This window comes from Mixophyes fleayi, chromosome 4 (genome assembly GCF_038048845.1).
Source record: "Mixophyes fleayi isolate aMixFle1 chromosome 4, aMixFle1.hap1, whole genome shotgun sequence".
Lineage (NCBI taxonomy): Eukaryota > Metazoa > Chordata > Amphibia > Anura > Limnodynastidae > Mixophyes > Mixophyes fleayi.
Window position 1 is genome coordinate 4,956,002 of NC_134405.1, and position 27,603 is coordinate 4,983,604.

The window sequence follows — 27,603 nt, forward strand, 5'->3', positions numbered from 1 at the left end:
CAATATCGATCTACGAGGAGCATACAACCTTATACGTATCAAGGACAGTGACGAATGGAAGACCGCATTCAACACCCACTCCGGTCACTATGAGTACCTGGTCATGCCCTTTGGTTTATGCAACGCACCTGCTATCTTGCAGGATCTAATTAACAAAGTTCTACGAGAGTTCTTAGGATGCTTTGTCGTAGTATACCTGGATGACATCCTGATATATTCTTCATTCATGGACCAGCACTGCCTTCATGCGAAACAGGTCCTTTCTAAACTTCGGCAACATCAACTCTTTGCCAAACTGGAAAAGCGTGAATTCGAGGTACAAAAGGTATAATTTTTAGGATATATTATCTCCCCGGATGGGTTCTTGATGGATCCTAGCAAGGTCCAAGTAGTCTTAGATACGGCCAACCAATCTGAAGGCCGTTCAAAGATTCCTGGGCATTGCGAATTATTACCGGAGATTTATCCATTCCTTCTCTGACCTGGTAGCTCCTCTTACTGCCCTAACCCATAAAGGGGCTGATGCCGCTAATTGGACCTCTGAGGCTATAGACTCTTTTGAAGCCCTAAAGTCTGCCTTTGCCTCTGCTCCAGTCTTGAGACATCCCAACCCTGAATTATCTTTCATCATTGAAGTGGATGCATCTGATAGAGGTGCTGGTGCTGTCTTGTCCCAAAAGGACCCTCGGGATCATAAATTGCACCTATATGCTTACTTCTCACGGAAGTTCTCAGCTGCTGAAAGAAATTATGATGTGGGCAATCGAGAACTTTTAGCTATAAAATGGGCCTTTGAAGAATGGCGGCACTGGCTGGAAGGTGCTGTTCATGTTATCTCCGTGCTCACGGATCACAAAAATTTATAATTTATTGAATCTGACAAACATCTAAATTCCAGACAAGCACGCTGGGTCTTGTTTTTTACCAGCTTCAAATTTGTGATGCGGGTACTTACAGACCTGGTTCCAAGAATGTTAAAATGGATGCACTCTCCTGCAGTTTTATCTCTTCCCACGCTCCACCCGCTGTTCTGCTTCCTATTATTTCTACCTCCTCAATCCATACAGGATTGACCCAGGATTTGGGAGCCACTCTTCATCATTTTCAAAGTATCGCCCCTCTTGAGACTCCCTCGGGGAAATTGTTTGTACCAGTCCATCTCAGGAAGGTTGTGTTATCTAAAGCTCATGACAACAGATTGCCGGTCATCCTGGAGTTTTCAAAACCACTGAAGTCCTCCTGCGCACTGTTTGGTGGCCCTCTTTGACCGCTGATGTTAAGGAATTTGTGCTCTCTTGTAGAAATTGTGATAGGAATAAGTCTTCCAGAACTCTTAGTCAGGTCAACTTATGATCTTGTCTACTCCAAGTAAACCATGGTCACATCTGTCAATTGATTTCATTGTGGAATTACCCTGGTCATCCGGTCACAATACTATCTGGGTGGTGGTAGATTGTTTTAGCAAGATGGCCCACATCATCACTTTGACAGGTCTACCCAATGCTCAAACTTTGGCATCGCTATTTATTCGCCATATCGTCCGCCTCCCTGGTATGCCTGAAGATATTGTTTCTGACCGAGGGTCTCAGTTCATTGCTCAGTTTTGGAGGTCTTTCTGCACCCACCTTGGCATCAACATCAGTCTCTCATGTGCCTGTCATCCTCAGTCAAACGGACAGACAAAAAGAGTAAATCAGTCATTGAAACAATTCCTCCGATTATATATTTCCAAATTTCATAACAATTGGTCATCTTTACTTCCGTGGGTCGAATTTGCCGATAATAACTCCTGCCATTTTTCCACCCGCACATCGCCTTTCTTTTGCAACTTTGGCCTTCATCCCAGGTCTAATTCTATTTCCTCAATCAATCCTTCTGGTTCTCCTAAGGTACGCCAAACAACCGCCAATTTCAGACTTATTTGGAAGAAGGTCCATTTTGCCTTGCTTCAGGCCTCCTTTCGATCAAATTTTTTTGCAGATCATCATCATAAGAACTGTTTTCTTAAAGTAGGAGACAAGGTCTGACTCTCCACCAGCAATATTAAGCTCAAACAGCCCTGCAAGAAATTGGGATCTAGGTTCATTGGACCTTTTTCTTTTGTTAAAAAAGTTAACCCTGTTGCCTTCAGGCTGAAGATTCTACCTTCTTTGAGAATTCCTAATATGTTTCATTGTTCCGACTTGAAACCTGTTGTCTTGTCCTCCAAGTTTGAGACTCCTGAACAATCCAAACCTTGACCAGTCAACTTGCATGGTTCTCATGAATTTATTGTGGAGAAGATTCTCGACTCCAAGAAAGTTCAGGGACAAACCCATTTTGTGGTGCATTGGAAGGGCTATGGCTCAGAAGAACGCTCTTGGGTCCTTCGGAGACGCCTGCACGCTGACAAACTCCTCAAGGAATTCTTTAAACAGTTCCCTGGAAAACCTGGATGTCAGTGTTCCTTGACCCCTGCTCAAGGGGGGTACTGTTTTGAGCCGCGGCGGTGCTCAGCCGCCGCGACACTCATCTGCATCCCGGCCGTCGCTATGACGACCGGGACGTCACGTCTGGGTCTCGTCCCGGCCGTTGCCTAGGCAACTGTCTTGACGCTGTAGTAGGTAGCATCGCGTCCCGGCATTAGGTGCAGCCGGGCGCGTGTGTAATTGTTTCAGGTGCTATCTATGAAGCAGCCCCTGTGGCTAATTACATTCCTGCTCCCATTGGCCAGTATCTGTATATAAGGCAGGGAGGGCTTAGCCTCCCTGCTGGTTATAGTTCTCAGTGCTGTGTGCTTGCCTGCTCCTGTGCTTTATTGTATCTGTTTCTATTTGTATCTGTTACCCTTGGCTTCATTTATTGGATTGGTTTGCCTGTTGCCCTGACCTTTTGCTTCGGTTCTGGATTCTCCCTGTCTTCTGCCAGCCCTGACATCTTGCACGACCCCGACCACGTTGCCTGGTTTGGACCCAGACCACGGCTTGTTTCCCGACCATGCTAGACGCTTATCCCGGTACATTGCTTATCCCACTACTCTATGTTCATACACCTGTACTACCTTGAGTATAAGACCTTGGGTAATCCAAGTACCTGAGCATAACGAACTCTACGGGAATGGCGGCTGCTAAAGGTGCAGACCTCTCCATCTGGTTCTACGGGTTTATGATTAGACCGTTAGCCGTAACACTATGGAGGGAGCGGTCAGATATAGAGCTATGGAGGGACCACTCATACAGATGCCTATGAAAGGATCGCTCAGGTAGAGAGGCCTATGTGGGGACTATTCAGGTAAAGTCGTATGGATGGATCCCTTACACAGAGAGAACTATAGAGGGACCGATCAGATAGAGACCTATGGAGGGAGCGGTCAGATAGAGACCTATAGAGGGACCGATCAGATAGAGACCTATGGAGGGACTGATCAGGTAGAGAGGCCTATGTAGGGACTGCTCAGTTAGAGAGGCCTATGTAGGGACTATTCAGGTAAAGTCGTATGGATGGATCCCTTACAGAGAGACCTATGGAGGGCCAGCTCAAGTAGAGTGACCTATGGAGGGAGCAGATAGAGACCTATGAAGGAACTGATCAGGTAGAGAGGCATATGTAGGGACTGCTCAGGTAGAAAGGCCTATGTAGGGACTATCCAGGTAGTCGTATGGATGGGATACCTTTCCAAGAGAGATCTATGGAAGGACCGCTCAGGTAGACAGACCTATGGAGGGACTGCTCAGATAGAGGCCATTGGAGGGATCGCTCAGGTAGAGGCCTATGGAGGGACCGGTCAGGTAGAGAGGCCTATGGAGGGAACTATTGGAGCTAGATTTCCTATAGCTGGTCCTGTAGGTATCACTAAGCGTTTGAACCTGACACAAACTGCTTGTAACTCTTCTATTATCACTTACATGTAGCCATGTTGGAGGTCTACTCATCGCTGCTCCTTACCTCTGTCCACACTTACTTTGGGCAGATCCTTCACACACTGTAAGTGGTTTGTTATTTCAAGTTTAGAGGAATGAAACATATCACCCTCCAATATGGTTTAACTTAAAACATTGTGTCCCAGTCACTACTTACACTGGTAGCAGGAAGAAATTTACTGAGTACCCAGAATCAGGATTTATTGTCATATCTCTAAATATTTGTAGTCAACTCTGCTCCAGTAAGTAATGTATTGCAGGAACATTGGGTCTATATTGCTAATAAAACCACATCATTTGAAAAAAAATAATAACATTGTATCAGACAAAGCATGACTTTATTTACATCCATGATGTTTGTACCATATTGAGGATCACATTATGGGGGAAAGGCAGAAAATGGGCTTTTGTACCATACACCCAGGTGAAGAATCCCTACAGCAGACATCATTATCTCAAGTAAACTGGGATCGATTTGGGTGGATGTGAAAACAAAGATACATCAGTAACTGACAGACATTTCTGTACAAAGTCACTCGTATATCAGCAATTTCTTTCTTTACATAATGTCTGAAAACCATAGATCCGAAATCCCTGAGATTTAAGACGGGTTCGATGAGAGATCTGTTGTTCTTGGCAGTCTCTATGTACTGAAGAAATTGGTTTCACTCTAAAAACATCTAGAAGTTGGAGGCCATAAAAACTTCTGCAATTCACATTTCTGGCCTTGTCCTTTTCTTCTGGGATCCTCAGTAAAAGACAATGATCCAGTTGTTTACGAGATGAAGGGCGGGTGGTTTTGGGGAGAGCTCGTTTCTGTCCAGTGTGGAGGGTAGAAGACGTCATGGCTTGGGGGACAAAGTACATCGATAGAGAAGTGACTGGACGGTGACGAACAAGCGACCCAATCCATCACAATCCAGAATGTCATAGGGAGAACATACATCATCCTGGGAGGTTATAGAGAAGAACAGCGAGGGCAAGGGATTAGCAGACATGGACAGAGGAGATGATGGAGAAGAGCAGATGTTAGCACAGATGGGTAGAGATGAAGACGTTAAGACGATTGTGTCGGAGGATGAAGAGGTGTGAAAAGCATACAGAAATACATCAGCATAGAAGGAGAACAAGATGGTGAAAGATAGAGAGGGATAATTATATAAGATTCCTGGTGCAACTACACAATATACAGAAACTTAATTTGTATATCTAACACCATTTCTCATCATTTTTGACCTCCATAAAGCCGGCCACACTTGGGACCATCTTCCTGCTGAGCCCAAGCACCAGATCAAAGTCCAATTTGGAAACCACATCGGTGACCCAACTGAAACAGATCTATAGATTTGGGCCCAGCAGTCTGATCCTATCTGGCTCACATGGGTCTGGTCGATCCTGGTCATTTAATACTAATGTACATACTGACCCAGAGCAATTCCTCGACTTCTGACACTTGGGACTAAACTCACGATCTTCTAGCAGAGTGTTGGAAGAGGCACTACCGAAGGACATCGTACAACTACGTTTTCTCCTTAGACATCTCTAATCCTTAACATACAGATTTGGCCAGACTCCTGTCTGATGTGATCATTCACATTAAGAGCAGAACGCATCATCTGAAGCAAGTCAGAGAATGGCCTAGTCATACCCTCCTCACTTACCTTAGAGCCCTGTTGTACACATGCTGTCAGGGCAGATCCCAAAATCTAATTACAGCTTGTAGAACAGGATTCTTCTTACAATCTCTCAGCAAGCAGCTGGTATATTACGTTAGGACCCTGTGTCTGACAGAAGGCTTTACCCTCGATCAAAAAAATCTTCTGGGACAAACTGCACCTTTACTTTGGACTTTGAGCATTGTTTGATTTATTTAGGCTGTTTAAGATATTTTTTCTCCAGTCATTGACGAGCAGTCCCCTGGCTGCCTCTAATGTCACGTTTATTGCATGGTCTAGATAGGCCCATGTAATATGAAAATACTCTACAATTAATGAATATACTGACTGTTAAATTTCCAAATGACAAAAAAAATACTAAAAGGATGAAGAGAAGAGACACGACTATGGCGCTCAAACTCACTGTCATGGTGGTGAAATGTGGGATCCTCTGATCATTAATATGGACGGTGATTGTTAGTTGTTTAATCAATAACTTTATACCTTTAGATACATATAAAAACATTTGTGCACAAGGCAGATGAAACCTTCTTATTTGATACTATAAGCCCCCAAATAAGCTGTATTCGTGGCAATTCCAGGACGTCAGGAAACATACGTTCTGGCCCAGATCAGCGTCTACAGCTTACCATCTGATCTTACTGCTACGGATCATAGGACTCAATCTCAGAGTGCACTGACGTTGTAGAATACACATTATAGAGCGGCAATCACATCATATGGGAATCAGACATTCCTAATTCTGTAAACTCTGTTTCCCAACCTACCACGTTTCTTCTGGTGTAGATCCACTTCTTTGCAGTTCTGTGCCAACGTCTACACAGGGGAGGGAGATATATATATATATATATATATATATATATATATATATATATATATATATATATATATATATATGGGATGAGGGTACCCAGGAGCACAAAGCAGGCATGAGAATAGAAGCCATGCAACCCTTTGCTTGTGATGCGTGGGAGATGTCTGGAGATCCGTACATAGAGGGTAAAGTTCCTTTCATGGAGGAAGACTCCAGAATTGGGCTCAGCTGCAGCAGAAACAACGCACTACACCCTCCCACCACATACCACGTGGAAGACGCTACATTCATTTACAGCAGAGTTTAATCATAAATAAAACTTACATATTGTCATCATCACTGTACAGTGCAACATGTGGTTATCAGTGTATTCCCCGAACTAGTGTATATATAAATATTCATATAGTGTGCATTGCATATGGGCATCTATTTCTCAGGCACTAGAGGTGCGCAGTGCTTATTACAAACTAATTCCTATAAAATATATTAGAATCATTACTAGTACATCTCTATGTAAGGCAGATCCATATACAACATTATATATAAAGGCATTAAGGACAGGCTCGCGGTCTGTACTCTTTATGGAAGGCCGAGAACGAGACTGCTAGAGACTACATCTAACACTTCATCCTAGTGCTCTGTATACTACAGAGACAGGGAGCGGGGAGAAGGATTAAGGCAGCTGAACCAACCAGAAAATACTAAGGCAACAAGCAGGGGCCATTCTCAGTAATGGGAATCTGGGTCTTCCCAAGAACTTAGGCATCCAGCTCGTCTTTGCAATAAGGCAGATGGTGCTAAGCATAATACATTGTGTGTGAGGCCTGTCCTCTTGCAGGACTCAGAGGGGGGGGGTAAGCACTTAAATCTATTCCCCTCTGTACCCCCACCTGCTTTGTTACAGGGGCTTTCATGTTCAAGTCTGAAATATCTGCAGGTTCCTTAACATCTCGCTGAGGGGTAGCGGTCTGTAATTTCTATGGTCATTCCTCTGAATTTAAGAGACGTGCACCCCAAGACCTCCGTACCAGGGGTCACTGTAACAGGTGGAACAGCCAATAACCGATCACAAGCCACCCGCACGTAAAGCAGGAATCCATGTCACAGACCGGGGCTGGATTTAGTGCTTGAAGAAATGACCCGTCTCACGGGACGAGGAACGTGAGAAGTCCAGAGTACAAGGCGAGTACGGTGATAGAGGCAGACGGTACTGTAGGGGGACACGGGCGGAGGGTTGTGGAAAAGTCCCCCCCTCCCCCCCTACGCGAGAGAGAGCTTGTTGTAGGCCACATAAAGCGTCAGCATTAGCAGAGCGTAGAACAGTAGGAAGCCATGGTGCTGATAGAGCAGCTGGAGGGAAGGAGAACATGTCGCTTCTCTGGAGGCACACAGCAGCAGGAGAGAGGACACCGTCCTCTGTACGACGTGGGGACGCTCACCTCCCAGGATGTCACAGGCCGAGCAGAGATCGTGCTGCACAGTAATGGGGGAAAGAGAGAGAGAGAGAGCGCCATGGGACAGGGATGGAGAGGAAAGGAGCCGCATGCAATGGTGAGATGGAGAGGGGTGGGCATAGGAGGGAGAGAAGGAGGGAGAGAGAGAGAGAGAGAGAGAGGGGGGAGAGAGAGGGGGGAGAGAGAGAGAGGGGGGAGAGAGAGAGAGGGGGGAGAGGAGAGAGAGAGGGGGGGGAGGGGGGGGAGGAGGGAGAGAGAGAGAGAGAGGGGGGGGGGAGAGAGGGGGGGGGGAGAGAGGGGGGAGAGAGAGAGAGGGGGGAGAGGAGAGAGAGAGGGGGGGGAGGGGGGAGAGGAGAGAGAGAGGGGGGGGAGGGGGGGGAGGAGGGAGAGAGAGAGAGAGAGAGGGGGGAGAGGAGGGAGAGAGGGGGGGGGAGGAGAGAGAGAGAGGGGGGGGAGGAGAGAGAGAGGGGGGGGGGGAGGAGAGAGAGAGGGGGGGGGAGGAGAGAGAGAGGGGGGGGGAGGAGAGAGAGAGGGGGGGGGAGGAGAGAGAGAGGGGGGGGAGGAGAGAGAGAGGGGGGGGGAGGAGAGAGAGAGGGGGGGGAGGAGAGAGAGAGGGGGGGGAGGAGAGAGAGAGGGGGGGGAGGAGAGAGAGAGAGGGGGGGGAGGAGAGAGAGAGAGGGGGGAGAGGAGAGAGAGAGAGGGGGGAGAGGAGAGAGAGAGGGGGGAGGAGAGAGAGAGAGGGGGGGGGGAGGAGAGAGAGAGAGGGGGGGGAGGAGAGAGAGAGAGAGAGGGGGGGGAGGAGAGAGAGAGAGAGAGAGCGCCATGGGACAGGGATGGAGAGGAAAGGAGCCGCATGCAATGGTGAGATGGAGAGGGGTGGGCATAGGAGTGAGAGAAGGAGAGAAGAGAGAGAGAGAATGGTACAGGCAAGAGGGAAGAGAGGAGAGAGACACGCAGGATAATAGATTATAGGTTACAAAGTATATGCCATGATAAAGGAGGATATGAAAATGTAATAAGCAGAATGATGTAATGGGAAAAATGTTGGGAGGGGAAAAAAAACAAAACAAAAAAGCAAACAAATCGAGAGACCCGTTAATACATGGAAGCATTAGCAGAGCACACATCAGCAACAAATATACACATTTCCCAGAACGCATCTACATAACAGTGTCTGCCCTGTGGGATCCATCCTGAGGCCACTGATCTGGACCCAGTTTGGACAAGTCCTCGCTGTCTTCCCTGGTAAATAGGACGAGCCTCAGACGGGAGCCGAGTCTGCCCATGGAGGACCAATACACTACGTAGTCATAGGAGAGGTCCAGGGAGCCGGACAGCCAGGACTTGTCCAAATGTGGCCCTCCACATTACCAGACAAACCTGTCTTTACAGAACTGTCTAGCTGTGATCCCTGCACTGTTACCATCTCACCTGGGTATTAGTACTGTCTTGGAGACACAATATAAACACCCAGCCTGTACAAACAGTGCCAATCATACAGACAAAGCCGAGTATCAATAGGACAATCTGTTCTGTGTAAAGACCCTTCAGAATACACACAATCGCACACAGCAATTAAAAGCAAGGAAATTGAAAGGGTTCTTTACAGTAAGAGCAGTAACATGTGACATGCTCTCCCACAGGACCTGGCAGACACAGAAAGGATTGGACAGAGCTTAGTCACCACATGATAATATATGGATACAGATAATTTGTTGTCTGCTGGTCGGGATGGAGACAGAAAGGAATTGTTCCCCTCAATGTTCAGCTATGGTTTTCTGAGGATTAACAGTTGAACTTGATGGGCAATGTCTTGGGTTTACCTAAACAGCCATGTAAAGCCTCATCAACAAGAAACAGCAGGGCATACGGAGAGACGGTATAAAATAGGTAGAACCCACACAACATTCATAGCCCGGGACAGACTAGGCAGTACCCACACACCATTCGTAGCCTGGGACAGACTAGGCAGTACCCACACACCATTCGTAGCCTGGGACAGACTAGGCAGTACCCACACCCCATTCGTAGCCTGGGACAGACTAGGCAGTACCCACACCCCATTCGTAGCCTGGGACAGACTAGGCAGTACCCACACCCCATTCGTAGCCTGGGACAGACTAGGCAGTACCCACACACCATTCGAAGCCTGGGACAGACTAGGCAGTACCCACACCCCATTCGTAGCCTGGGACAGACTAGGCAGTACCCACACACCATTCGTAGCTCGGGACAAACTAGGCAGTCCCCACATCCCATTAATAGCCCGGGACACACTAGGCAGTACCCACACCCCAAGAGTAGCCCCGGACAGACTAGGCAGTACCCACACACCATTCATAGCCCGGGACAGACTAGGCAGTACCCACACACCATTCATAGCCCGGGACAGACTAGGCAGTACCCACACACCATTCATAGCCCTGGACAGACTAGGTAGTACCCACACACCAAGAGGACTCTAGACAGACTAGGCAGTACCCACACACCATTCATAGCCCGGGACAGACTAGGCAGTACCCACACACCATTCATAGCCCTGGACAGACTAGGCAGTACCCACACACCAAGAGGACTCTAGACAGACTAGGCAGTACCCACACACCATTCATAGCCCCGGAGAGACTAGGTAGTACCCACACACCAAAAGTAGCCCCAGACAGACTAGGCAGTACCCACACACCATTCATAGCCCGGGACAGACTAGGTAGTACCCACACACCAAGAGTAGCCCGGGACAGACTAGGAAGTACCTACACACCAAGAGTAGCCCGGGACAGACTAGGCAGTATCATATACTAATAATAGACCAGTACAGAATAGGCAGTCCCCATACACCATTCATAGCCCGGGACGAAATAGGCAGTACCCACACACTCTTCATAGCCCGGTAGGGAACAGGCTGTAGCCATACACCATTAATAGCCTGGTACAGAATAGGCAGCACCGTACACCATTAATAGTCCGGGATGGAATAGGAAGTACTCTCACACCAATAGTTCCCATAACAGATTCAGAATTGCAGTACCCAGTATAGAATAGACAGTACCCATACACCATTAATAGCCTGGTACAGAACAGGCAGTCCCCGTACACCATTAATAGCCTGGTACAAAACAGGCAGTCCCCGTACACCATTAATAGCCTGGTACAGAACAGGCAGTCCCAGTACACCATTAATAGCCTGGTACAGAACAGGCAGTCCCCGTACACCATTAATAGCCTGGTACAGAACAGGCAGTCCCCGTACACCATTAATAGCCTGGTACAGAACAGGCAGTCCCCGTACACCATTAATAGCCAGGTACAGAACAGGCAGTCCCCGTACACCATTAATAGCCAGGTACAGAACAGGCAGTCCCCGTACACCATTAATAGCCTGGTACAGAACAGGAAGTCCCCGTACACCATTAATAGCCTGGTACAGAACAGGCAGTCCCCGTACACCATTAATAGCCAGGTACAGAACAGGCAGTCCCCGTACACCATTAATAGCCAGGTACAGAACAGGCAGTCCCCGTACACCATTAATAGCCTGGTACAGAACAGGCAGTCCCCGTACACCATTAATAGCCAGGTACAGAACAGGCAGTCCCCGTACATCATTAATAGCCAGGTACAGAACAGGCAGTCCCCGTACACCATTAATAGCCTGGTACAGAACAGGCAGTCCCCGTACACCATTAATAGCCTGGTACAGAACAGGCAGTCCCCGTACACCATTAATAGCCAGGTACAGAACAGGCAGTCCCCGTACACCATTAATAGCCTGGTACAGAACAGGCAGTCCCCGTACACCACTAATAGCCTGGTACAGAACAGGCAGTCCCCGTACACCATTAATAGCCAGGTACAGAACAGGCAGTCCCCATACACCATTAATAGCCAGGTACAGAACAGGCAGTCCCCGTACACCATTAATAGCCTGGTACAGAACAGGCAGTCCCCGTACACCATTAATAGCCAGGTACAGAACAGGCAGTCCCCGTACACCATTAATAGCCAGGTACAGAACAGGCAGTCCCCATACACCATTAATAGCCTGGTACAGAACAGGCAGTCCCCGTACACCACTAATACATAATAGACAGTACTATAGTTACCTCAGGGACCCCCAGCCTCCGGCAGGCATCCAGGAAGCTGTCCACATTCTTTCTGCACTTAACAGGGTTAAGCTTTGGCTGTAAGAAAACAACGTGATATAAGCAGGGAGAACAGACCGCCATCTCTGTGGTGTCACGATATCAGTCACCGTACCACAGCAGGTGAAGGCACATCGATGAATGGGATGGAGCGAGGCCGCAGCTGGTTCAGCAGCTGGCACAAGGTGACGCCATTAGCCAGACACTCGCAGAGAGGCTCCTCCAAGGTGACGTTCAGACGGCATTCAATGTCCTGAAAGGACAACCGTAATAAATCAAATCACCTGTAGGTAACAGACAGCCGCCCCCCGTCCACTGTCTGAGTAAGCGGAGGCGCTGTGTACCTTGCGGAGTTGTGCCAGTACGGCCTTCTCATCGGGTGGAGGCCGAGGACTTCGTAATCGCACCGGACTACACTGCTCTGCTGAGCCCTGCTCCGAGCCTGTGGAATAAACATGGACACTGCAACACACGTAACATGGCAGTCAGACAGGATGGTGACAGGGCAGTTGTATGAGGTTGGGATGGGCGGGAAGCTGGAACGGCAGTGACATGGGAAAGGCCCAGGATTGTCGGCACGGGCAGCTGCTGAAGGGGAGCGGAGGCAAGGGCAGATGCGAGAGGGGGGCGGCAGCAAGGGCAGAAGCGAGAGGGGGGAGGGCTTGGAGGCAGGGGCAGCTACTGAATGGGGGCGGCGACAAGAGCAGATGCGAGAGGGGGGCGGGCTTGGAGGCAGGGGCAGCTACTGAATGGGGGAAGCGACAAGGGCAGATGCGAGAGGGGGGCGGGCTTGGAGGTAGGGGCAGCTGCGGGAGCGGGGGCGGCGGCACGAGCAGCTGAGGGAGGGGGACGGGCTTGGTGGTAGAGGCAGCTGCGGGAGGGGGGTGAGCTTGAACAGCAGCGACGGGGTGTGATAATGGCAGAGAGGACAGTCACCTGCAGTGGTTCGGACAGCGCCTCGGGAGAAAGATCGAAACAGGAAACTGTTGGGTTTGTGGGTCGGAGCTGGGTCTGGAAGGACAGATGGAGACAGTCAGATACACACAGGTAAAACACCGACTCCTACTATCAGAGACACTAAACAACAGACCTGTGGGCAGCAAGGTAGGCTGGACTGGGGTCGGTACGTTGGTCTGACTTCCCTACACATAAATGAAAGAGTAAGATATTACACAAAGCATCACAATGCTTCACAAACCAATGACAATACAGATGGATGTCTTCATACTATGACACTGACCAGAGAGAGGACTGGGGGTGCGGGGCAGGAGACGAGAGGGAGGGAAAGTAGCGGATACAGGGATGCAGGAGAGGAATAGGGCATTGTATCCACAGAATACTTTCACTTTGAGATAGGTTCTGCCTACAATGTCCTATCTATGAAGTTCCCTATGGGACCAGACAGACACTCTGATCATCTACATCCTGTCCCATTGGTTACCCCTAATGCCAAGACTGTGCCTACGTCACACAACACGACACACATTATCCGTTTCTATGAAGTTACCTGATTCCGGACTTTGGCGCAGTTATCAGAAGAACCACTAGGTGGAGAAAAAAAACCACACATTAAACACAATGGATCTGAGCTATTAAGGAGAGCAAAGCATAAAGAAGGAGCAACTCTGCACCTGGGGATAAACCATGTTACATTGGAGGGGGATGTAAATTTAAAATGTGGGGACAGATTTATAGTTGGGGTAGAACGTGATAAACTTTAACTTTCAGTGTAAAAATAAAGCATCAAGTATCTGTGTGCTACATGAAAAAAGAACCAGTAATTAATTTATGTGCAATATAATGAACTAATTTGCACCCCTTGTATTGTGACATGGTTTGTCCCGGAGAACATTTACTCCTTTTTCCCCCCTTATTACCATTAATGACTCGGGCCCTATTTGTATTTCCAGATCATAGATTTTTCCAGTAAACCTTTCCCAATAGTCTTCCAGGATCAAGGCGTAAATATACCGTCTGTGGGAACCTTCAATACCACACAGAAATCTAATTCTGTGTAATTAAGATCACTTTACTGGTTACCACATCTTACTGGAAGAACTAACTACATGAGATAGGTCCGCTGCCTGTTCTGATGGCAGACTGGGAATATGGAACATGAGAAGTCCTATTGCAAGTACCCTAAATAATTACAAAATAACAATAGCAGACAGAATGAGCGATCCTCTAACAGACAGTTTAGGTAGACTCTCCCCTTCCGCTAAGCACACACTCTGTAAAGAGTGCAAGGTCAGCTCTGTCTGTGACATCCACTAACCCCCGCCAGTGAATACTTACTTCACCATTTCACTGGGACTCTGGCTCGGACACATGTAAGAAGGGGCTTTCTGCAGGCTGCAAATATAATTGTACCAAAGAGACATTAGATATGATCCATCACTGGACACTGTCACTAAAGATACGAAAACCCATTTATTAGATGGACAAGTTGGATGCATGAAAAACGTGTCATGTAGGGGAATGTTATACACCACATGCTTTCTGTATTAGTGTGACAGGAGCTGACATCAGTACACTGCCCTGCTGGGGACCCTGCTCCTTCCACTATATAACTCTCAGTCCGTGGGATCTCCTGATATACTCTGTGCTGCTGGGGACCCTGCTCCTTCCACTATATAACTCTCAGTCCGTGGGATCTCCTGATATACTCTGTGCTGCTGGGGACCCTGCTCCTTCCACTATATAACTCTCAGTCTGTGGGAACTCCTGATATACACTGCCCTGCTGGGGACCCTGCTCCTTCCACTATATAACTCTCAGTCTGTGGGATCTCCTGATATACTCTGTGCTGCTGGGGACCCTGCTCCTTCCACTATATAACTCTCAGTCTGTGGGATCTCCTGATATACTCTGTGCTGCTGGGGACCCTGCTCCTTCCACTATATAACTCTCAGTCTGTGGGATCTCCTGATATACTCTGTGCTGCTGGGGACCCTGCTCCTTCCACTATATAACTCTCAGTCTGTGGGATCTCCTGATATACTCTGTGCTGCTGGGGACCCTGCTCCTTCCACTATATAACTCTCAGTCTGTGGGAGCTCCTGATATACTCTGTGCTGCTGGGGACCCTGCTCCTTCCACTATATAACTCTCAGTCTGTGGGAGCTCCTGATATACTCTGCGCTGCTGGGGACCCTGCTCCTTCCACTATATAACTCTCAGTCTGTGGGAGCTCCTGATATACTCTGTGCTGCTGGGGACCCTGCTCCTTCCACTATATAACTCTCAGTCTGTGGGAGCTCCTGATATACTCTGTGCTGCTGGGGACCCTGCTCCTTCCACTATATAACTCTCAGTCTGTGGGAGCTCCTGATATACTCTGCGCTGCTGGGGACCCTGCTCCTTCCACTATATAACTCTCAGTCTGTGGGAGCTCCTGATATACTCTGCGCTGCTGGGGACCCTGCTCCTTCCACTATATAACTCTCAGTCTGTGGGAGCTCCTGATATACTCTGTGCTGCTGGGGACCCTGCTCCTTCCACTATATAGCTCTGTCTGTGGGAACTCCTGATATACTCTGTGCTGCTGGGGACCCTGCTCCTTCCACTACATAACTCTCAGTCTGTGGGAGCTCCTGATATACTCTGCGCTGCTGGGGACCCTGCTCCTTCCACTATATAACTCTCAGTCTGTGGGAACTCCTGATATACTCTGTGCTGCTGGGGACCCTGCTCCTTCCACTATATAACTCTCAGTCTGTGGGAACTCCTGATATACTCTGTGCTGCTGGGGACCCTGCTCCTTCCACTATATAACTCTCAGTCTGTGGGAACTCCTGATATACTCTGTGCTGCTGGGGACCCTGCTCCTTCCACTATATAACTCTCAGTCTGTGGGATCTCCTGATATACTCTGTGCTGCTGGGGACCCTGCTCCTTCCACTATATAACTCTCAGTCTGTGGGAGCTCCTGATATACTCTGTGCTGCTGGGGACCCTGCTCCTTCCACTATATAACTCTCAGTCTGTGGGATCTCCTGATATACTCTGTGCTGCTGGGGACCCTGCTCCTTCCACTATATAACTCTCAGTCTGTGGGATCTCCTGATATACTCTGTGCTGCTGGGGACCCTGCTCCTTCCACTATATAACTCTCAGTCTGTGGGAACTCCTGATATATTCTGTGCTGCTGGGGACCCTGCTCCTTCCACTATATAACTCTCAGTCTGTGGCTTCCTGCTGCCTCCATTCCCCTCCTCACATCATGTCACTGCCCCTGTCACATGCACCCCTGTCCTCACTAATACATCACTCATCTCCTGATATACTCTGTGCTGCTGGGGACCCTGCTCCTTCCACTATATAACTCTCAGTCCGTGGGATCTCCTGATATACTCTGTGCTGCTGGGGACCCTGCTCCTTCCACTATATAACTCTCAGTCTGTGGGATCTCCTGATATACTCTGTGCTGCTGGGGACCCTGCTCCTTCCACTATATAACTCTCAGTCTGTGGGAACTCCTGATATACTATGTGCTGCTGGGGACCCTGCTCCTTCCACTATATAACTCTCAGTCTGTGGGAACTCCTGATATACTATGTGCTGCTGGGGACCCTGCTCCTTCCACTATATAACTCTCAGTCTGTGGGAACTTCTGATATACTCTGTGCTGCTGGGGACCCTGCTCCTTCCACTATATAACTCTCAGTCCGTGGGAACTCCTGATATACTCTGTGCTGCTGGGGACCCTGCTCCTTCCACTATATAACTCTCAGTCTGTGGGAACTTCTGATATACTCTGTGCTGCTGGGGACCCTGCTCCTTCCACTATATAACTCTCAGTCCGTGGGAACTCCTGATATACTCTGTGCTGCTGGGGACCCTGCTCCTTCCACTATATAGCTCTCAGTCTGTGGGAGCTCCTGATATACTCTGTGCTGCTGGGGACCCTGCTCCTTCCACTATATAACTCTCAGTCCGTGGGAACTCCTGATATACTCTGTGCTGCTGGGGACCCTGCTCCTTCCACTATATAACTCTCAGTCTGTGGGAACTCCTGATCTACTCTGTGCTGCTGGGGACCCTGCTCCTTCCACTATATAACTCTCAGTCTGTGGGAACTCCTGATCTACTCTGTGCTGCTGGGGACCCTGCTCCTTCCACTATATAACTCTCAGTCTGTGGGAACTCCTGATATACTCTGTGCTGCTGGGGACCCTGCTCCTTCCACTATATAACTCTCAGTCCGTGGGATCTCCTGATATACTCTGCCCTGCTGGGGACCCTGCTCCTTCCACTATATAACTCTCAGTCTGTGGGAACTTCTGATATACTCTGTGCTGCTGGGGACCCTGCTCCTTCCACTATATAACTCTCAGTCTGTGGGATCTCCTGATATACTCTGTACTGCTGGGAACCCTGCTCCTTCCACTATATAGCGCTCAGTCTGTGGGATCTCCTGATATACTCTGTGCTGCTGGGGACCCTGCTCCTTCCACTATATAACTCTCAGTCTGTGGGAACTCCTGATATACTCTGTGCTGCTGGGGACCCTGCTCCTTCCACTATATAACTCTCAGTCCGTGGGATCTCCTGATATACTCTGTGCTGCTGGGGACCCTGCTCCTTCCACTATATAACTCTCAGTCCGTGGGATCTCCTGATATACTCTGTGCTGCTGGGGACCCTGCTCCTTCCACTATATAACTCTCAGTCTGTGGGAACTCCTGATATATTCTGTGCTGCTGGGGACCCTGCTCCTTCCACTATATAACTCTCAGTCTGTGGGAACTCCTGATATACTCTGTGCTGCTGGGGACCCTGCTCCTTCCACTATATAGCTCTCAGTCCGTGGGAGCTCCTGATATACTCTGTGCTGCTGGGGACCCTGCTCCTTCCACTATATAACTCTCTGTCTGTGGGAACTCCTGATATACTCTGTGCTGCTGGGGACCCTACTCCTTCCACTATATAACTCTCAGTCTGTGGGAACTCCTGATATATTCTGTGCTGCTGGGGACCCTGCTCCTTCCACTATATAACTCTCAGTCTGTGGGAACTCCTGATATATTCTGTGCTGCTGGGGACCCTGCTCCTTCCACTATATAGCTCTCAGTCTGTGGGAACTCCTGATATATTCTGTGCTGCTGGGGACCCTGCTCCTTCCACTATATAACTCTCAGTCTGTGGGAACTCCTGATATATTCTGTGCTGCTGGGGACCCTGCTCCTTCCACTATATAGCTCTCAGTCTGTGGGAACTCCTGATATATTCTGTGCTGCTGGGGACCCTGCTCCTTCCACTATATAGCTCTCAGTCTGTGGGAACTCCTGATATACTCTGTGCTGCTGGGGACCCTGCTCCTTCCACTATATAGCTCTCAGTCCGTGGGATCTCCTGATATACTCTGTACTGCTGGGAACATTATGATGATCTGATTGGCTACAGGCTGTTCTATTCCTGCTCACTTGAAGCCTGCAGACACACAGATGCACAGGAGATGGACACAGAAGAGTCACTCGGTCTCACCTGTCCTTCCTATCCACAGACGGCCTCCGCAGGTTCTCCTGTCTCTGCTGAAGCTGCTGCCGCTCTCTTTCCCTCCAGATAAGCAGGGTCTCCGGCCTGCGCCTCTCTTCAGTGGGGTGGTCTGGCCGCGTGCACGGAGATGGGGGAGAGGGCCCCGGCCTGTAAGTAAAAAGTAAACGCCATGTGTTCTATGTAACGCACAATACTCAGAGTCACCTGGACAATGTCAGCACCGTGAGTGATCTAAATAAAGAGACACCAATCCCTGACTAACCTCTGCAGTTAGGTCGTTATTACCCTTTCCTGCAGGACCTGTAACATTCTCATTACCCTGTTTATCATATGACTGACACTGGACAGAACGGTACCTCCTTTCAGTGCGTTGTTAATGGACGCCCCGGAGTATGAACTTCCTGAGATCTAGGCTGAGGGGAAACAGTGACAAACTGTTCATGGGGGCTCGATATAAGGGCTGATGCAGCTACTTGGCTCCATTCACTTCGGATACCAGTATCCTGGCCCGGTGCCCTTGGTAGAACACTTGCTCCGAGTAGCATGGATGCCGGCTGCCGTCCTCTTTACGCACCCTTTATCGGAATGGCGTAACGCACTGATAGCCAGAGCATTGTGTCGTTGAATGCCCAGCATTAAAGATTTTCTTACCTCTATGGGCCCGGCCTCAGTGTTACACCCTTTGCCCTCTGCAGTACTGCCCTGAGCTCTCAACCAACCACACTCCCCAAAAAGGTGATTGGGCTTTGACCTTGTGGCCTACATGCCTCATCGTACCTTTTCCAAACTGACCCCAAGTACTCCTAATAAACTGAATATATAACATGCTCACTGCCATCTGCGGCAGACAGAGATCCCCCTCGGCCAGTTGCCCAGGGTCTCAGGCTCCCTACACTCTCACATAGTCCTTGAAGCACGCCTCTTAAAGGTAAACATGTCAACAGAAAACCCTTCTCAATGTCCTTCCTGGCCCGCTTACATAGATGGACCGCACTGTGCCCAAGTCTCAGCCTAATTATAATCCCAACAGACTCGCCCACTGACCATGGAGCTGTCCAACCCTGAACTGCTCTTCAACCTCAACACGTGACCAGAGAGTTACAGGAAGTCGGTGGAAAGACACTGGGGTGGGCGGAGGTAGGTTAGAGGGCAGACCACGCTCGTCCTCTGTGGATGGGCAGCTGATGAGACTTGTTGGACTGCAGACGTGGTGATAAAGAGGACGATGAATGAACTGCAGCTCCGGTGAGGTGACTGGAGAACGGGGTCACACAGGACACAATGCTGTCCTGTCCTCTGCCCTCCGTTCTACCCCCTCTGCTGCTCACTGGCGCCCTCTGTCCCCCAGCTGTGAAGGTACAGGCTTACCATCCCTTCTCTCCTCACGCCACTAGCCTCAGATAGAATCAAACACTCGGGAGACACTTACCCACAAACCAGAGTCCGGTCCTCGGTTCTCGGTGTGGAGTGTAAGTCAGGTTTCCGCTTATCCTGAGATAAAAAAAGACGTATGATTTGTATAATGTACAGACAACAGGAGTCCTACGAGTGATTGGTCAGTATACAGCGGCCTATTACTTGTGGAGTTACGACCATCTGAAGGCCGGTGTCAGATTTCGCATCTTCATCTTCCTCGTTTGTGCTGTCTATGAAGTCTGTGTGCTCAGCGTCTGCGTCTGAGAGAGACAGAGATACCGGGGAATTATAGCAGAACCGGATCCAGTAGGAGACTGTGTATAAGACATATTAGTATAATGCAGCAGAGGGAGAGGACTGTGTATAAGACATATTAGTATAATGCAGCAGAGGGAGAGGACGGTGTATAAGACATATTAGTATAATGCGGCAGAGGGAGAGGACGGTGTATAAGACATATTAGTATAATGCGGCAGAGGGAGAGGACTGTGTATAAGACATATTATAGTATAATGCGGCAGAGGGAGAGGACTGTGTATAAGACATATTAGTATAATGCAGCAGAGGGAGAGGACGGTGTATAAGACATATTAGTATAATGCGGCAGAGGGAGAGGACTGTGTATAAGACATATTAGTATAATGCAGCAGAGGGAGAGGACGGTGTAGAAGACATATTAGTATAATGCAGCAGAGGACGGTGTATAAGACATATTAGTATAATGCAGCAGAGGGAGAGCACTGTGTATAAGACATATTATAGTATAATGAAGCAGAGGGAGAGGACTGTGTATAAGACATATTATAGTATAATGCGGCAGAGGGAGAGGACTGTGTATAACACATATTATAGTATAATGCAGCAGAGGGAGAGCACTGTGTATAAGACATATTATAGTATAATGCAGCAGAGGGAGAGGACTGTGTATAAGACATATTATAGTATAATGCAGCAGAGGGAGAGGACTGTGTATAAGACATATTATAGTATAATGCAGCAGAGGGAGAGGACTGTGTATAAGACATATTATAGTATAATGCAGCAGAGGGAGAGGACTGTGTATAAGACATATTATAGTATAATGCAGCAGAGGGAGAGGACGGTGTATAAGACATATTAGTATAATGCGGCAGACGTCGGTGTAGAAGACATATTAGTATAATGCAGCAGAGGACGGTGTATAAGACATATTAGTATAATGCAGCAGAGGGAGAGCACTGTGTATAAGACATATTATAGTATAATGAAGCAGAGGGAGAGGACGGTGTATAAGACATATTATAGTATAATGCAGCAGAGGGAGAGCACTGTGTATAAGACATATTATAGTATAATGCAGCAGAGGGAGAGGACTGTGTATAAGACATATTATAGTATAATGCAGCAGAGGGAGAGGACTGTGTATAAGACATATTATAGTATAATGCAGCAGAGGGAGAGGACTGTGTATAAAACATATTATAGTATAATGCAGCAGAGGGAGAGGACGGTGTATAAGACATATTAGTATAATGCAGCAGAGGGAGAGGACGGTGTATAAGACATATTAGTATAATGCGGCAGACGTCGGTGTAGAAGACATATTAGTATAATGCAGCAGAGGGAGAGGACGGTGTATAAGACATTCGTATAGTGCAGCAGAGGGAGAGGACGGTGTATAAGACATTCGTATAGTGCAGCAGAGGGAGAGGACGGTGTATAAGACATATTATAGTATAATGCAGCAGAGGGAGAGGACTGTGTATAAGACATATTAGTATAATGCAGCAGAGGGAGAGGACGGTGTATAAGACATATTATAGTATAATGCAGCAGAGGGAGAGGACTGTGTATAAGACATATTAGTATAATGCAGCAGAGGGAGAGGACTGTGTATAAGACATATTAGTATAATGCAGCAGAGGGAGAGGACGGTGTAGAAGACATATTAGTATAATGCAGCAGAGGGAGAGGACTGTGTATAAGACATATTAGTATAATGCAGCAGAGGGAGAGGACTGTGTATAAGACATATTAGTATAATGCAGCAGAGGGAGAGGACTGTGTATAAGACATATTAGTATAATGCAGCAGAGGGAGAGGACGGTGTAGAAGACATATTATAATATAACGCAGCAGAGGGAGAGGACTGTGTATAAGACATATTAGTATAATGCAGCAGAGGACGGTGTATAAGACATATTAGTATAATGCAGCAGAGGGAGAGGACGGTGTATAAGACATATTAGTATAATGAAGCAGAGGGAGAGGACGGTGTATAAGACATATTAGTATAATGCAGCAGAGGGAGAGGCCGGCAGTGTAATAACGCTCTGACTGGTCACTTACCGCCCCCGTTGAGCTTCTCTTTGAACGGCCGGGTGTCTCTGCCCAGATTGGTGACCCGAAAGAAGAGGTCCGAGTGCTCATCTGCAGACTGAGAGATACACAGCTGTGAGTGGTCACGTCACACGTGTGCAGCACAACATCTGGGAGAAATACACATTTCATAGTACAGTAAATCTGTTTTACATTTAGTCACATACACCACTGACGTGTCAGGGGAGCAGCACAGTGATGTTGGAAGCCCAGGACAGGGGAGGAGGAGGAGGGAGACGGGGCATTACCGGGCATATTACCCCTGCTGGGCACTACCGGGCATATTACCCCTGCTGGGCACTACCGGGCATATTACCCCTGCTGGGCACTACCGGGCATATTACCCCTGCTGGGCACTACCGGGCATATTACCCCCGCTGGGCACTACCGGGCATATTGCCTCGCTGGGCATACCTATTGTGTTACCACTGCTAGATGTATATACCCCTTGCTGGACACGGCCGAGGGTCGCGTTACGCCGCGCTGGACACCGCCGAGGGTCGCGTTACGCCGCGCTGGACACCGCCGAGGGTCGTGTTACGCCGCGCTGGACACCGCCGAGGGTCGCGTTACGCCGCGCTGGACACCGCCGAGGGTCGCGTTACGCCGCGCTGGACACCGCCGAGGGTCGCGTTACGCCGCGCTGGACACCGCCGAGGGTCGCGTTACGCCGCGCTGGACACCGCCGAGGGTCGCGTTACGCCGCGCTGGACACCGCCGAGGGTCGCGTTACGCCGCGCTGGACACCGCCGAGGGTCGCGTTACGCCGCGCTGGTCAACGCAGAGGGTCGCGTTACGCCGCGCTGGACACCGCCGAGGGTCGCGTTACGCCGCGCTGGACACCGCCGAGGGTCGCGTTACGCAGCGCTGGACACCGCCGAGGGTCGCGTTACGCAGCGCTGGACACCGCCGAGGGTCGCGTTACGCAGCGCTGGACACCGCCGAGGGTCGCGTTACGCCGCGCTGGACACCGCCGAGGGTCGCGTTACGCCGCGCTGGACACCATCAGGACCACACTCTAACATCCTGGTGTATATGTCCTGTGGATATTCCTGTAAGAAAGGCATAACCCAACACAGCCACACTCAGTCTACCCACAAATCCCCGATTGCTTCCAGGCTGTGTCAGAGCTCAGGGAACGGCCCACAGATCCTGTGACACGAGCAGTATACGTCTGAGCGCTCGCTGTCATACATACCTCATTGCCGGACCACCGCTTGCTGCCACTGTCCACGCTATTAAAGCCAGAATCCAGGCCCCCGTACGGCCGAGAGGAGAACATATCATCAGTGAGGCTGGTGGGAGAAGAGACACGGTCACACCCCCAGAACACAAGAACCACCCCCCTCATACATACATACACCCTCTACAATCCTCATACACGGACGAGTTACATATAACATATACATAAAACACAAAGATACAGTTACAAATCCTTTCCCAGTAAGCCCCGCCTCCAGAGGACTAAACCTACCACAGAGAGCGCGCGCGCGAGGGAAACAGAGAGCGCGCGCGCGCGCGCGGGAAACAGAGAGCGCGCGCGGGAAACAGAGAGAGAGCGCGCGCGCGCGGGAAACAGAGAGAGCGCGCGCGCGCGGGAAACAGAGAGAGAGCGCGCGCGGGAAACAGAGAGAGAGCGCGCGCGCTGCGCGCGCGCGAGGGAAACAGAGAGCGCGCGCGCGAGGGAAACAGAGAGCGCGCGCGAGGGAAACAGAGAGCGCGCGCGAGGGAAACAGAGAGCGCGCGCGAGGGAAACAGAGAGAGAGAGCGCGCGCGCGCGAGGGAAACAGAGAGAGAGAGCGCGCGCGCGCGAGGGAAACAGAGAGAGAGCGCGCGCGGGAAACAGAGAGAGAGCGCGCGCGCGCGAGGGAAACAGAGAGAGAGCGCGCGCGCGCGCGAGGGAAACAGAGAGAGAGCGCGCGCGCGCGAGGGAAACAGAGAGAGAGCGCGCGCGCGCGAGGGAAACAGAGAGAGAGCGCGCGCGCGCGAGGGAAACAGAGAGAGAGCGCGCGCGCGCGAGGGAAACAGAGAGAGAGCGCGCGCGCGCGAGGGAAACAGAGAGAGCGCGCGCGCGCGCGCGCGAGGGAAACAGAGAGAGCGCGCGCGCGCGCAAGGGAAACAGAGAGAGCGCGCGCGCAAGGGAAACAGAGAGAGCGCGCGCGCGAGGGAAACAGAAGGACATGTTACAGCACCACTATATATAATAAGCTGCAGCCGTTCCTATAACAATGCTTCTAGGGTCGGTTACCTACCACGTAGTGAAACTTGTGGGGCGGCTCAGTTTTCCAAGATCTCCCAGGTCTGATGCGGGTTTACTGCAAGCCTCTATATTCAGGTATTTAAATATGTGAACTTTCCCTTTGAGACATATCTACACAATAAAAGAAAACAACATTTAGTCTGCCCCTCCCACTACAGGGCAACATTCACCGCAAAGCCTGCTGCAAGGCGAGCTATGAGTCTGCCCCTCCCCCTGCAGGGTGACACAATCAGAAGGGAGCTATGAGTCTGCCCCTCCCCCTGCAGGGTGACACAATCAGAAGGGAGCTATGAGTCTGCCCCTCCCCCTGCAGGGTGACACAATCAGAAGGGAGCTATGAGTCTGCCCCTCCCCCTGCAGGGTGACACAATCAGAAGGGAGCTATGAGTCTGCCCCTCCCCCTGCAGGGTGACACAATCAGAAGGGAGCTATGAGTCTGCCCCTCCCCCTGCAGGGTGACACAGTAAACTAGGTACCTACCTGTGCAGGAGGATACTGCAGCGGATTATTGTCCAATATGACGGTCTGAAGGTGGCGCAGGTGACGGTAACAGACAGGAATTCGGGCGACATGGTTACAGGAGAAATCGAGGCGGGTCAGCGGCAGCTCAGATAGCTCTGGGAGTGGAGAGAACACATGTAACACGTATGATGGGAAGTAAATGTATGATGACCCATTTACATCAGGGTTTATAACGCATGACCCGCACAATACGATCACCCACATTAATACAACACGCTGTACTGTGATCATACAACGGGCGGCTCATACCGTCTGGAAGAGACGTCAGCCGATTCCTGCGGACATTTAACTCTCGCAGCGACTGCAGAGATCCCATCTGTGGCGGCAGCGACTGGATCTCATTACAGCTGACATCCTATGGGAGAGAGAGAGATCCTGTAGTACATGTATGTACATATCACACATCCGTGTGCTGCCTGATACCGCAGTTACCGGATTTATGATCATGGTCTGCGCGGTACAGGACAGTCAGTATACATAGTGGGCGACTGTTCTATTATACAGTCCTACAACCCCTCATCTCCGCCCAGACCCCCCCCCCCCCCCGGGCGCGGCTTACCCCTCCCTGCGCCACTCACCAGCTGCCGCAGACTGCTCATGGCGCCCACCTCCTCCGGGAGGGAGATCAGCTTGTTGTTGCTGGCGATGAGGACGGTGAGGGGGAGACGGCAGAGGTACAGGGGCAGGGTGGTGAGGAGATTCCGGCTGCGGAGGAGAAGACAGTGTTTAGTTACTGGTATGGTGCAGAGAGCAACATCCAGGCTACCGCTCACCTTATGTTCAGGTAGGTCAGGACCTGGAGGTTGGAGAAGGATGGAGGCAGAGAGCGCAGACAGTTGTGATAGAGGTTCAGGGACTCCAGGGACACCAGCTGACACACCTCACCGGGGACCTCAGAGAACCGATTCCGGGATAAATCTGAATGGAGGAAGAATACTGTATCACACGTTCTGACAGTATCCCCTTCCTGTACACAGCCCAGTACAGACACCGCTGCACCATGCCATATACTCACACAGCCCAGTACAGACACTACTACACCATGCCATATACACTCACAGCCCTGTACAGAACCCACTGCACCATGTCATATACACACACACCATTGCACCATGCCATATAGACACACAACCCAGTACAGACACCACGCCACCATGCCATATACGCACACAGCCCAGTACAGACACGACTGCCCCATGCCATATACACACAGCCCAATACAGAACCCACTGCACCATGTCATATACACACACACAGCCCAGTACAGACACCACTGCACCATGCCATATTCACACACAGCCCAGTACAGACACCACTGCACCATGCCATATACACACACAGCCCAGTACAGAACCCACTGCACCATGTCATATACACACAGCCCAGTACAGACACCACTGCTCCATTCCATATACACACAGCCCAGTACAGACACCGCTGCACCATCCCATATACACACACTCCAATACAGATACCACTGCTCCATGCTATATACACACTGCCCAGTACAGTTACCACTGCTGCATGCCATTAATACACACACCCCCCAATACAGATACCACTACACCATGCCATATACCAGTGATGGCTAACCTGTGACACTCCAGGTGTTGTGAAACTACAAGCCCCAGCATGCTTTGCCAGTATAACTACAAGTACCAGCATGCTGTGCCAGCTATCAGCTAGTTATCTACTGGCAAATCATGCTAGGGCTTGTAGTTTCACAACACCTGGAGTGTCACAGGTTAGCCATCACTGCCATATACGCACACTGCCCATTACAGATATCACTGCTCCATGCCATATACACAAACAGCTCAATACAGACACCACTGCTCCATGCCATATAGACACACACACAGCCCAATGCAGACACCCCTGCATCATGCCATTTATACACACACACAGCCCAGTACAAACGCCTCTGCCCAATGCCATATAAAAACACAGCCCAGTACACACACTGCACCATGCCATATAGACACAGACACACCCCAATAGATACCACTGCTCCATGCTATATACACACTGCCCAGTACAGTTACCACTGCTGCATGGCATATACCCACAGACACAGCCCAGTACCGACACCAGTACACCATGCCATATACACACAGTACCGACCCTACTACACCATGACACTACTACATATACAAACATATAAAACTAGTTTTTCCCCGAGGCTCCACACCCGTATCCTTTCTCCCATTATATAACCCTCACTACGGCAATCAGCCCGAGCATGTATTTCTACCACCTCCTCCCATGTCGTTGCTTTTACCCTGGGTGTTGGTAGAGAGAGGGCGCGTCTATGCCCAAGGGCAGGCACATGACTCAGTCGTGGCTGGTCTGGGCACCATGCCAGGCTCTCAGCATGAAAGGGCTTATTCAGTACAAGTGGCAGAGGCTGTTACAGCATTGTGACCCCAAAACTAATCTTTACATGTACAGAACATTAGTCCTGTGTGTGTGGTGGAGCCTGGACAGCAGCGATGTCATGTAATCATCACACAGAGACGTGATCACAGCCAGTGACACAACGTACAGCTACCTGTGCTGGACAG

At 49.9% G+C, this 27,603-nt stretch overlaps 1 protein-coding gene across 3 annotated transcripts in view; it reads right to left on the minus strand.

Moving 5' to 3' along the window:
• Positions 1–4,215: 4,215 nt before the first annotated feature.
• Positions 4,216–27,603, minus strand: part of LRCH4 (leucine rich repeats and calponin homology domain containing 4) — a 39,566-nt gene continuing 16,178 nt past the window's right edge. Inside the window, exons 2-20 of one of the 3 annotated variants that reach the window (XR_012691119.1) lie at positions 25,813–25,957; positions 25,618–25,744; positions 25,289–25,394; positions 24,998–25,134; positions 24,510–24,628; positions 23,456–23,552; positions 22,228–22,315; positions 20,062–20,159; positions 19,913–19,974; positions 18,472–18,630; positions 14,281–14,337; positions 13,493–13,529; positions 13,076–13,127; positions 12,922–12,996; positions 12,330–12,427; positions 12,101–12,238; positions 11,947–12,024; positions 6,343–7,862; positions 4,216–4,849 (exon numbers count right to left, since the gene is read on the minus strand). Coding sequence is in view for 2 of the 3 variants with exons in the window: in XM_075206203.1 (XP_075062304.1) it covers positions 7,650–7,862; positions 11,947–12,024; positions 12,101–12,238; positions 12,330–12,427; positions 12,922–12,996; positions 13,076–13,127; positions 13,493–13,529; positions 14,281–14,337; positions 18,472–18,630; positions 19,913–19,974; positions 20,062–20,159; positions 22,228–22,315; positions 23,456–23,552; positions 24,510–24,628; positions 24,998–25,134; positions 25,289–25,394; positions 25,618–25,744; positions 25,813–25,957 (1,886 nt within the window). In the remaining variant the exon portion in view is untranslated. Of the gene's footprint in view, positions 7,863–11,946; positions 12,025–12,100; positions 12,239–12,329; positions 12,428–12,921; positions 12,997–13,075; positions 13,128–13,492; positions 13,530–14,280; positions 14,338–18,471; positions 18,631–19,912; positions 19,975–20,061; positions 20,160–22,227; positions 22,316–23,455; positions 23,553–24,509; positions 24,629–24,997; positions 25,135–25,288; positions 25,395–25,617; positions 25,745–25,812; positions 25,958–27,603 lie in introns of all 3 variants that reach the window. The other 2 variants (XM_075206203.1, XM_075206204.1) reach the window with 2 other exon arrangements.